We start from the raw sequence: 12,496 nt of genomic DNA, 5'->3' as shown, positions 1-12,496 counted from the left end.
TGTAATTCAGTGGCCTGCTGGCCAGTGTAGTAGGGCTGCCCTCTATTTTATGGAACTCCCTTTCTCTGATCTCTTCTTGGCTCACTCAGTCAAGACTACTGACATGGCCAGCAACTAACATTTGAAGGTCTTTGTGCCTCTGTCCTCTCCAAGTTCCTGGGACCTGGGTGCAGTTTTAGAGACACTGAGAACGAAGGGCCTTTGGTGGTACAGAGAACATTTCCTCCACCTAGGACATACGACATGATAGGGTGTTTGTCTCAATGTATCCCCCCAGAAAAGGTCTTGTTGGTCCCTTTCTTGTTTCTGATTTAGGATGATGCTTGTTAGAGCTGAAGAAGGCAAACAAAAGAGAACTATGCCACAAAGGAAGGAGAGTTTTGTTTGTTTTTGTTTTAAGACAGGGTCTCATAAATCCTAATCTGGTCTTGAACTTACTATAGAGCCAAGAATGGCTTTGAATTTCTGATCCTCCTGCTTCCACTTCCCAAGTGTTAGTTCTACAGGCATGCACCACTCTTCTTGGTTTTATCAGTGCTGGGGACTCAGGATTACCAACCTGAGCTCCATCCCCTGCCCCATGACAACAAAATCTTCCTAAGTCATATAAGTAATGGGAACAGGCTCAGTACTGGAACTTAGCCTTTGGACTGAAACTTTTTTTGTTTCTTTTTTAACTTTTTCCAATAAATTCTTATTAGTAATTGTATCATGATTCAAGGCCTCAGAGGGAACATCATATACCGAGGTCCCCCTTTACTATCTGGAGAGGAAAGAGGACAGAGGAGAGATGGGCAGAGCCAGGTCAGATCTTCCCAAGAAGATCTTGTGCTCTTTGGCAGTCATCCCAGGCTGAGACCCATGATACTGGTCCGAGGGCTTTGTACACACACGGGCACTACACACACACACACACACACACACACACACACACACACACACACACACACACACACACTCACACACACAGAGGCATCCTTCCCCCACCCGATCCCCCTCTGTGGTCATTGTCTTCTTGAAGAGGTGGAAGTCCAGGTAGTTCTGCTGCCAGCAGTTCCTGATCTGGTTCTGGTTTGGAAAGGGCTGTCAAAGGGGGTAGTTCTGTAATCCTTGATTTTAGTCTTGATGTCTTCAGCCATGCTGCTGACTCCTGAAGACTGCCCTGGAGCAATGCTCGTTCAATGTGGCCATTAGCAAAGACGCCGATGTCAGAACTGGACTCAAACTCTTAATGCTCTCATCACGCTCTACCACATTTCCCCAAAGCCTGCCATAATTTCTCTTCACGTTTGTACCATGGGTTAGAACATTAGTGAGATTTCTTTAGTTATGTTGTGGCAACACATGACTGGAGTCCGCGTTCATGAGAAAGGTCTATTACCAGTTGATTTTACATGTTAGCTGTTGGTTGGTTGTGACTGGGCTCCTCATCTCTTCTGGGACCCAGTCCACGTTGGCTAAACAAGGTTCTTAAAGCTTCTGTTGGGACTTGGATCTCATCACTTCTACCCATTTCCATTGGCTAAAACAAGTCACATGATCAAGCCCACAGTTGGAAGAATTAGAGGCACTACAAGCCAGTTGGCAATGGGTGGAGGTGGAAAATCCTTTGTAGAGAGGACCATGAATTCTCTGCCATCTCTCCCGAGCACTCGATGGGTCCTGGGCACAGAAACGAATAGGCTCCCTGCTCTTAAGATGCTTATGGTCCGAGAAACAAAACCATGAAAAGAAATGTCAGCATCTTAGCAAGTTTAACTTTCCTCATTTCCCATGTCCCCCTTGGGGAGGGAGACTGACTTTTCGGGATGTGTTTCCTCTGAGTGTGGCTTCTGGTTGAGCCTAGCTATGGGGCAGAGGACTGAAGAGGGAGAGAAGGGAGAAGTCTGGGTATCCCATCCTTTCCCTTGGCAAGCTACAGCAGCAGGGTCTGCTCCTCCCGATTCCGGCTTCTGTGGCTCCAGCTTCCTTTGCCCGTAGTAATTTCTTAACTATTTTCATTTGCTCCAGGTTTCCTCCATTCTGCCTTTCTCCTCAATTCATTCACCACCCATATAGCCAACTGCTTCTGATTTAAATGTGAAGAATCATTTCCATTTTCTTGATTGGCATGAACCCGAAACAATTCTGTTGAGTGCCCTGGGATTGCAGGGGAGAGGTACATCGTATGTTCTGAGTGGTGAAATAGGATGGGGAAGGCAGAGAGAAGGCTGTCTGGGGTCAGAAATCCTACAGAAGAATAATGAAGATGATTAGGAGTGGGAGAGAGAGAGCAATAGCAGGAACAGAGGCTCAGATGAGAGAGCACTGATGTTCTGCAGCTCGGTGTGAGTCAAGAACACGAAGCTAAAGAAGCAGAAAGGATCCAGGCCGTGCAGGGTTGTTGTGGTTCCGATGTGGTTTGAATGTTGACTGTGACTGAAAGCTTTGTCCTCAGCTGGTAGTGCTGGGAAATGGCAGAACTCTTAAGAGGTAGCCAAGTGGGAAGAACTTGGGCCATTGGGTTGTGCTCTTAGACAGTGTTACCCTTTGAGTTCTCTTATGGGGACTTTTTTTTTTTTTTTTTTTAGATAGCCCAGGCTGGCCACAAGCTTGCTATCTAGCCAAGGCTGGCTCTGAACTCCTGATCCTCCAGCCTCCACCTCTCAAGTGGGAATTACAGGTATTAACTAACCACTATACCTGGATTGAAAGGGTTGATATAAAAGTTGCAGACCTGTCCCTTCCCAGCTCTCTACTTCGTGGCCCAAGACGTGGTCTTCCTACTTCCACACATGCTCTCATCACTATTACTGCCTATGAAATACATGCAGCTGAAGGGCGGCCATCACCCAGAGCCCGTGCTATGCTCTTCAACCTTTGAATCTCCTGGATCGTGAAGCACATAAATTATTTTCTTCACAAGTAGTTTGAGTCAGGCATTTTATTACAGTGATGAAAAGTCAAAGAATACAAGGTCTTGAGTTTTAAGTCAACGAGGCTGATATGAAGTTACTCAGACCTCTTTTAGTCCCAATGACACAAATCCAAGACAAAATAGTTCAAGTTTCATACAAGAGCATAGCATAACAAATGAACAGGCCAGGGGATGTAGCTCATCAGGACAGTTCTGGTCTAGTGTGAGGCCTCAAGTTCACATTTCAGTAACACACATACACACATACACACACACAGTCAAAATATGAACCCAACTTTGGTGTCTAATAATTGCAGTCCCAATACTTAGGAAGTTGAGCCAAGAGGACTGTAAGTTTGAGGCTAGCCTGGGCTACGTTAATAAGCCATAGTGTTGGGTAAATTGTTCCTATGACAGCTGAAATAACCAAGAAAGAGAGTAAGCCTAGAGCAGGAAGGAAAACAGTGAGAGGAAGCAAGAGGGTACGAGTTGAAGGTTAATAAATGATGGAGATGCAGAGGTATGAGCAGGGTGGAGAGGGATTTTAACATGATGGTAGTGGAGGAATATTCAGGAGCATGATTCTGCTAAGAAGTGAGTTTAGCTGGTTGGGAATTTCCAAACAGACTCTGAGGTCAAGTTCAGAAGCAGGTGTGGGCTCAGTCCGTGGGTCTCTAACAGCTGGCTTTGGCAAGGCAGACAAACCTATCATTTTGGAAATGGGGAGCATTTCAGAATCAGCTGAGAATTGGATGCCATTAAAGGCAGCAGAAATTCCATTGTCCTGGAACCAATTAGCGAGAGGAAAGGGCCAGGGGTGACTAGTCTGCTTAATTGGCTGTCATCCTCCTTGCCACACTAGACTCCCAGCTCCTGAAACACTTTATTAATGAACCAGAGGAAAAGGTTACCACCTGGGCCTACTAATAAAGGCCTTCAGGAGCCTGACAGTAATTGAAGGTACACTGGAGGCTGTTCTGAGCTGACTAGACCCAGGAGGTGCTAACTTAAATTAGGATCCTCAAACTTTGGGTACTTTTGAAATGACGGTAAAGATATTCTCTGGCATGACATCTCAGGTCACCATGTTTGGTTTGTCCATATCCCACCATGATCTGATAACAAACTGTCCCGGTCTTTTTAGTAACAGAAAAGATGTCTTCACCCCGATTTCCCTGTTCACATGTGTTTTTCCCAACTTCTGTGTCAGACGTGCATGTGTATACTCAGTCCTGTGTCTTTGTCCCCACTGATGTCTGCATCTGCATCACTGTCTCCAAGGAGTCCAACTTGGCCCTCAGGCTTGGATAGGTACCTCTTCTGTGTTCTCAGTGTCTTTTGGCTTCCCGCTGTCCCAACACTTAGTACTGTGATATCAATAGGTCTATCTCCTACATTAGATTAGGAGCTTGTCAAGTGTAGGGACTGTGTGTGATTCACCTTGGTGTCCCTACACAGCACAGGGTCTGCCTGTGCCATTGCAGGCTTGCTGAGCCAAGCTGTTGTGACCTCTGCTGCTTACATCTCTTCCATCACATCCTCAACGCTTTTTTCTACCTCTTTGGTTGTTTTGTTGTTTGTTTTTTTGAGACAGGGTTTCTTTGTATAGTCCTGGCTGTCCTGGATCTCACTCTGTAGCCCAGGCTGGCCTTGAACTCACAGAGATCCACCTGCCTCTCCCTCACAAGTGCTGGGATTAAAGGCATGTGCCAACACTGCCCACATCTTTCCTACCTCTTTCATTCAACCAACATTCACCAAGCACCTACTCCTCCACTCGGGCTGGAGCGCCAGTGAATGGTCCAGTCCCTTCTCAGAGATCTCCCGGTTAGATGGTTTCTACCATGTGTGGCAACAGGTGTTATGGCAGAGGGGCGTGGAAAGCCCTGTCTGAGTCCTGCAGAATGAGAAGTCCGATGAATTTTGTTCAATTCCAACATGAAGGGCTTGCATTCCCACTAACTTAGGAAGCTGCCCCTTATTTTCCTTGCAATTGCTTCCCTCTCCTGCCTCTCTCTTTGACCTCTGCTTTCAGAGGTCAAAATTTTGACTCAGAACTGTTCCAAGGGAGGGTGGATCCAGGAGGCATGAGATGGATCCCCGGCTTCTCCCTTTTCTCTAAGTCTTGTTTCCCACCTGTAAAGCAGAAGTGGTAAGGTCTGCCTGGCCCTACCCACCTCAGAAGGTTGTTTTAGTACTCCATTCATGAACTATTAAGAACTATGCAGATCGGCATGATCGAAACCCTTCCTCGTGAGTGTCCAGACCTAGATTTGATCTCCCCAGGTCCCTGGTACTTAGCAAAAGACTTGGAAAAATGTCAGTGCTCAATAAAAATCTGCTGTGCTGATTAACCCTGAATGCTGACAAAAAAGAGGTGGGTTTTTTTTTCCCCAAAAAAATGTTCGGAAACCGTGGAAGGGCTGAGACTAAAGTGGGTAGGGAACATATGGACAGGTGAATTGTTATGTATTCCGGTGGGAAGCCTAAGGATACTGAGGACATGCTAATCATGTCCCATGTCTTGTGTATTCCCATACCTCCCTGGGAGGCAGGTGGTGGTCACCCTCTTCCACAAATGAAGAAGTGAAGGCTGGAAGCAATTAGGCTACTTGCCCGTGCTGACAGAAATATGCTGAAATGTAGGCTGGCTTCCAGGCCTCTTCCCACTGCCCACCTGTATAATGTGGCACATCCCCAGTCAGCGCTTGTTCCTCAGAAAGGATTTGTGGCCTGGCTTTGACCTGTGTCTTCGTCTTTTTCCACACTGATGGGTGAACGCCCCTTACCTAGGCCAGCCAGCCAAAGGAGCAAGGAATCCATGTTTGTGATATTCATGAAGGAAGAGCTGTATGCTGAAGAGGCTCTGAGGCTGCTGGGTTCCTGAGGCCCGAGGATAATGAGCAGCAGCTGCCTTTCTTCATCACGTTGTAATTAGCAAGCACTTCTTTAGCTTGTCTTTCTCGGGTCAGGAAGTAGGCCACAGGAGAGGCTTTCAGCTGGAGGTGGGCTGGCAGCAGGAGCCAGAGCCTTCAAGCTGTGAGGCCAGGGAAAGGAGTCTTGTTTGTACCTGGGCTTTAAGCTTTTCTGTAGAGGGCAGAGTGAGGAGGAGGAGGAGGAGGAGGAGGAGGAGGGAGGTGGAAAGGGACCCTCTTCTTTGTGGGAGATGAGAAAAGCGGGAACGAGGTGGGGAGGTGAAAGGGCGTCAGAAAGAAGCTGTCACTGTGACAGACAGCTTTCGTACAGCGATTTACCCTCTGTCTCACTCAGTCCTCCCAACAGCTCTCCGTAGGAAGACTGGTGTTATTCCCACTTGACAAACCACAAGTCTGAGAATCAGAGAGGCTAAGTGATTCCGACAAGTGTGGTGGCTTGCCCAGATTCAGACGCCATAGCAGTCAGATAAAAGCCAACAGACTTGTAAAGAAAGAAAATGAAAGCTTGGTGGAGTGGCCCGGGCCTGTGATCCCAGTCCGTGGGAGACTGAGGAAGAGGAGCATAAGTTCCGGGCCAGCCTGAGCTACATAGTGAGTTCCAGGCCAGCTTGGGCTACATACTGAGACTTAGTCTCAAAAACAACAAAGAAATAAGAACAAAAAAAAGCAAAAAAACCCCAAACAAACAAAAAAAGAACAACCCACAACTGCAGTAGGGAATGGAATTGGATGGTGGAGCGCAAAGAAAAGGGGCAGGGCTGTGCATAGACTTTGGAGCCAGGCAAACCCAAGACCAAACTCACCTCCCACTGCCAGCCATGTGACATGAGCGAGCTCTGCAATCTCCTGGTGCACGCACCCTCTCACATATTGATTGGGAATGCTGACCTTTTTACCCACCAGGCTGTTGTGTGGGTTAAAACAGGATGCTATTTGTAAGTCTCTAGCTTAGTGTACGGCAGCATCTAGGAGATGCTCAATAGATCAAGTATGAGGCTACAGAAGAGGAAGAACAAATACCACTTCACTTACTCACTGTGACTCTCGAGGTACCTGTCCTCCAGAGCCCAGCCGAGAGCTTGTCAGGATGCAGCGAGAGGGAGGTGAGGAAGAGAGGGTCCCAGAGAGACCGGGTGTGTGGTGGAGATGGTGTTAGAGCGCTTGCCTGGTATGTCCAAGGCCCCAGGTTCTAACAGGACAAAAACAACAGGAAACCTAAAACCTGGGCTTCCACACTAGTGCTCTTACTTACCGTGGACACACCAGCTTAGTCCCTAAGCCACGGTGTCGGCGGCGCTGGTGATCGGAAGAGCCTATGACTGGCACTCCTTCCTCCCCCCAGGCACCACGTGAACAGAAAGCGAGACAATGGGTTTGCTGAACACTTGGGAATGTGTGAATTGCTCTGAGTCCATACATATGCGCTCGCTCTTTCAGCTAAACACCTGATGCCCCCCCCCCCACACTTCTCCTCGGGCATAGGGCTATATACCTCACAGGCATTTTAGCTCAGTTCATATTGAAGTGGTTCTGCAAGGTAGATAAAATTATTCCTATTTACAAACTAAGAAATTAATTTGTAAGCAGAACGAATGATTTGCCCAGGATTAGATAGTCGCTGGTAGAGCCAGGATCTGTCTGGTTTTAAAATGTGTGCAGGCAACACTTGCCCTGTACTGTCTCTTTGAGGCAGAATCCTCTGTGCATGAAATTAGGTCTCCCCGCTTCATGTCTGAGCTCTGGCTATATTGATCCAGAGAACTATGTTGGCGGCACAAAATAGCTCCCGCAGAAGGGCTGGGAAAATCTGCATTTATCTCTCTTTTCTTCCTAGGGTTTGAATTCTTCGAAGCCAGTGCCAAGGAGAACATCAGCGTGAGGCAGGCCTTCGAGCGTCTGGTGGATGCCATTTGTGATAAGATGTCTGACTCGCTGGACACAGACCCCTCCGTGCTGGGCGCTTCCAAGACCACCCGTCTCTCAGACACCCCACCGCTGCTGCAGCAAAACTGCTCATGCTAGGCCAGGCCCGCCCGTCTCCCAATGTCATACTCACATGTACCCTGCTTCTCCGTTATTCACTGTCCACTCCCAACCCCAAGCAAGTTGAGGTCTTTGCCAGCCCCTGTGGTTCCCTGAAGATGGCCCCAATTATAGATACTGATGGTGCAGGTTACCGTGTGGGGGAAGATTCCTTTGACAAAAGAAAACTCCCTTTTATGCAGGAGGTTCACTATAGAGACTTGGAAAGAATCTTTTCTGCCCTTAAAATAAAATAAAATTTCCTTCATTTACCAAGATACCCCTCCCCCGCCCACACACACACATGTCAGGGGCTGGCCGGTGAGGCCCACCTGCACTGCTAATCCTATTAAAGAAAACGTCTCAAAGTACAACCAGCTTGTTTCCTATCAGGCTCCCTGTGGGGCTCCCTCTCACTGCAAACCAAGCTTTGATTTGCAAAGCCCTGAGCCTGTTAGCTCGGATGCCCACAGGGCCTGGGCAGTTGCTGTGGTGACAGGACAGTGCTAATCTCTGGAGAGCTCAGACTCTATCCATGCTGAAGGAGCAAAGGCTGAGTCAGAAACACACTTTAAAAAATAAAAAAAGGATTTTCTTCTGCAAAATGTCAGAGGCCCCTGCCATCCAAGGGCACAAGGACAAGAAGGAGAAAAAGGACAACCCAGACAGGGACAGGTCTCCCCTTTCTAGCTGGCTCCTGGAATCATGATGTAGCCTCAGGCTGGCCTCAAACCTGCTGTTTAACTCAGGGTGGCCTTGAACCTCTTCCTCCTGCCTCCGGTTCACCAGCCTGGGAATACAGGTGTGTGACTTCACACCCAGTTTTTCCAGCTGGTTCTTGACTGTGAGAATGTCATAAAATTTGTCACTGATTCTTGGGCTCCCAGAATCTGAAAGGTTTGAAGCTGATGAGATCATCCCCAGATTTACCTGGTTTGACTAGTCAGCTCCAAGCTTTCCAATTCTGACAAGTGGCTGCCAGTTCTCATGGCCAAATTTCTGCTGCGACTTGACTTCGAGGCTTTGGGATTGACCTGCCCAGGGCGACTGGGAAATGAAGGGCCCACAGACACAAGCACGAAAAAGCTGGGGTACCTTGGGCTGTGGGCTCAGACGAAGACTACCACCAGCAGCCTGAAAACTCAGTGCTGTTCTACACAGCTGAACAAGGAGGTGGCTTTATTATACTCAGTCAAAAGAGGAGACAGGTTAGCTAATCTTGGGAGGGGGCTCTCTACAGGGGAGCGGTCTCAGGCTGTGTCACCAGGAGCAGGAAGCTGTGGCTGATACTTTCTGCACACTCTGTCAACATTCTTAGTGGACCAGGGGATGGTCTTGCTATTCCCATGGGTCCAAGGCACTGGGTCTTTGACATGGTTGTGTTAGTGTCAACAATCCACATTCACTCAGGACCCTATTCACTCCCCACAAATGTTTCTTTTAAAGTACACCATCTATCATGTGTGAGTGGAGGCTCATGCCTGTAATCCTCGCATATGAGAAGTCGAGGCAGAAGGATCAACTGTTCCAGGACAGCCTGGGCTTCAGATCCCTGTTTAAAAAGAAAAAAGAGCAAGCGTGTCTTTCGGGCAGGCTCCAGAGCTCATGTCTGCAATGTCTTTGTGCAGCTTCCATAGCCAGGACCTGTCTTTGCTTCAGACTGAAAATGGCCTCACGGGAACCCTGTCTTCCCACTCTGTTTGTGCCAGTTCTGATGTCAGCAGTCTCCATCTCCGCCCTCTGCACCTCCTGGATTTAAGAACGAGAATCATGACCTACTCTGTCCTGGGGTCAAATCTCCCTGTAAATCCTTTGCCGTTCTGCATAGGACCTCCCTCCTATCCTGCCCATTTCTTCTAATGGCAGCTACTCCTGAGCAGTCCAACTGGAAAAGACAAATCAAAGCCAAATAAATCTACGGGGACATAGTCCTGAAAAGAAAAAAAAAAGAAAAGAGGAAAATTGTATTCCCGGGTGTCACACATCTGTCCTCATTCCTGGCAGTAACATCTATCAGGGAGCCCCTTTCGTTAAAGTCCTGTCACCAAAAACCTGAAAGAAAAAAAAAATTAATCCAAGGCCAGAGCTGATGAGCTCTTGGTTCTAGCTTGCTATGGACACTTGGAACAGGTGTGTATTTTAGCTGAAATGATGAGATGGAGCCATTGATAATTCCTGAAGGTCTTTCCTCCCAACCACAGCTCGATTCCACAACCTCCTGTGTTAATGCTAATATGTTACCTCAGTTATCAGCGTGTGTTTGCGGGGGAGATCCGTCAGTCTTCTGTATTTCAAAGGCAGCTCATCATCCTGGAAAGGCAGACCCGCTGCCATCAAGTCCAGTGATGAAATGAAAGGGCCAAACAGTCAGCCCCACCGACATGCTGCCTTCTTTGATAGACTAGAGAAGACAGAGGTTAGGTTTAGAATCTAGGACATCTGGACACTGCCATTTAATCGGGGTTTTTGTTAGACATTGTGCTTACATTGCACGACACATTGCTCCCAGAAATTTCCATGTATTACCTCAGTTATCTTCCTAACATTTTTATGAGGGAGGCACTTTAGTCAACTCCATTTAAAGATGAGGAAATGAGACTCTGACTTGCCTGAAGTCACATAATTAGCAAATGGTAGATTAGGGATTCAAACCCAGGACGAGTAATTCAAGGTCTATGCTTTCAACAACATTCTGTACCACACACAGCTCTTTTGGAAAAAGGTGATCCCGACACTTGGAATCCTGCCACGGCTGTCAGGTCCAAGTCCACTTGAGAAAGGATGTATGTCTGTGGTGTGTCAACAAATTGTTCGGCTACTCAGACTAATCTGAGGTGATGGATATCCAGTGTGCAGGAGAGTTAGTTTCTGAGGTGTAGGGATAATGCCCGCGCTACTACCACCCGTTCACCATGTCCGAGCGAGGGGCTGTGGATTAAAAAATAAGGGACAAGAGACAGCGAGTCATTCGCCACGGCTGAATGCCGAGTGCCAGCCGAATGCCGGAATGCCGTTTATTGAAAGAGGGAAGAAACCTTAAATACAGGCTTACAGCACAATGGCGGATCCCCGGAGGGCAGAAGTTTGCTACTGAATGTTCTACATTTTTGCATCTAAGCTGTTTACACCAAATGCAGGATACAGGAACAAAGAACCTCCGGGTAGAACGTTAGGTGAGAAGGAAACCGGCAGGGAATCTGAATAGGGAGGACATCTGGTCAAGGTCGGCAAGCAAGGCGGCTGCCACTCACAATGGGGGGCCAGGGCCCACACTGAGGCAACCAGATCCCACGGGCTTAAGAAAGAAATGCCCATCAATGTTCCTCAAGGCCCAGCGCTGACTTTGTATCTGCCTCGGTTGGTCAATACCTGTCTGGCTCCCAGGCGGTAATCTGAGCAGTCTCCATGCTCCAACCATGTGACTTGATTGGCATCTCTCATTATGGACACACACACACACACACACACACACACACACACACACACACACACACACTCCCTTCTCAGGACTGTGGTCCCAGTATGCTTTATACATTATAAGGCTACATAGAGTATCCTGGAAGCTAACCGTTTTCTCTGGACAATAGCACCCACCCATATGCCTTAGTACTAAAATTTCACACCAAAGTCTTCATCATGCCTGTGTGTTTTAGCACCTATATTCAACAATATTCCATGTCCAGGGAAAGACTGGATCTTCAACTTCAAAAATGACTCAGGAACCAGTTCAAGAGAGCAAGCATCTTCCTAACAGACAGAGATGAGAGTCAAACATTATTGTGCAAGCTCTTCTACAGGCAACAGACAGACCTGCTTTCGAGATGGCAGTTCCCTAGCCCTGCTCCATGACCTCGTTTCTGTTTCATGGAAGGCAGCCACTTCCTGCTGATTGTAGCACAGCATCCATCAATCACAGTAATGGCACAATTAGCCACCGAGGTAGGAGGTGTATAAAATGTGTGAGTGGCAACTTGTCCCAGATTCCCTCTTCCTAAACAAACCAGATAAAAGAAGGTTTAAAAACACAACAACAACAACAAACACTGACCTTTAAAGAGGCAAAAGTAGGCCAGAAGTGCGTGGAATCTGTTTTAAAGGCACGTGTGTCTGCAAACATGAAGTGATCCGTGACTTCTAATTGTGTTCTTGGTCTGTAGCGTTGTTCACTTGTAAAGCAACAGCGGGAAACAGAACACCTCCTGGATACAGACCCATCAAATATTAGACACAGAAGGAGCTTAAAAAGAGCTTCTCCAGCCTTCTGCTTCACAGAAGGGGAGATGAAGGATCAAGGGGTGAGAGGAAATCTCCTAAGAACCCCGGGAGTCCCTGAGCCAGGACTCGGTCTTGGATCATCTCAAAGAAGAAACTCTCCTATTGCCAGTACCTACTAAGGGCCGGTAATAGTAAACACTGGACAAACATTACAGATAAAAACCAATGATCTCTGCCTGTCAAGTCCCTATATTTAATGGTAATACTTAGGAGATCTTATTTTAAGATATCATTATCCCCACTTGACCAGAAAACGGCCCTAGAAAAGCACATGTGCCCAAGACAGCCCTGGCCCCATCTGAATCTACCCCTGTCTGACTTTCAGTTTTCTTCCTCACACTGCCTCAGATGAAGAATAGATGGGGTG

General features: G+C 47.6%; 1 protein-coding gene across 1 annotated transcript in view; it reads left to right on the top strand.

Moving 5' to 3' along the window:
• The window catches only part of Rab3b (RAB3B, member RAS oncogene family), a 70,988-nt gene extending 62,760 nt beyond the window's left edge, over positions 1 to 8,228 (top strand). The window contains exon 5 of the mRNA XM_052717301.1: positions 7,667 to 8,228. Coding sequence (XP_052573261.1) covers positions 7,667 to 7,854 — 188 coding nt within the window. The 3' untranslated portion in view covers positions 7,855 to 8,228. The remainder of the gene's footprint in view (positions 1 to 7,666) is intronic.
• The last annotated feature ends 4,268 nt before the right edge of the window (positions 8,229 to 12,496 follow it).

The sequence above is a fragment of the Peromyscus californicus genome, unplaced genomic scaffold, assembly GCF_007827085.1.
Source record: "Peromyscus californicus insignis strain IS unplaced genomic scaffold, ASM782708v3 Scaffold_5__1_contigs__length_169319896, whole genome shotgun sequence".
Lineage (NCBI taxonomy): Eukaryota > Metazoa > Chordata > Mammalia > Rodentia > Cricetidae > Peromyscus > Peromyscus californicus.
This window is presented reverse-complemented; position numbering and strand designations above follow the sequence as displayed.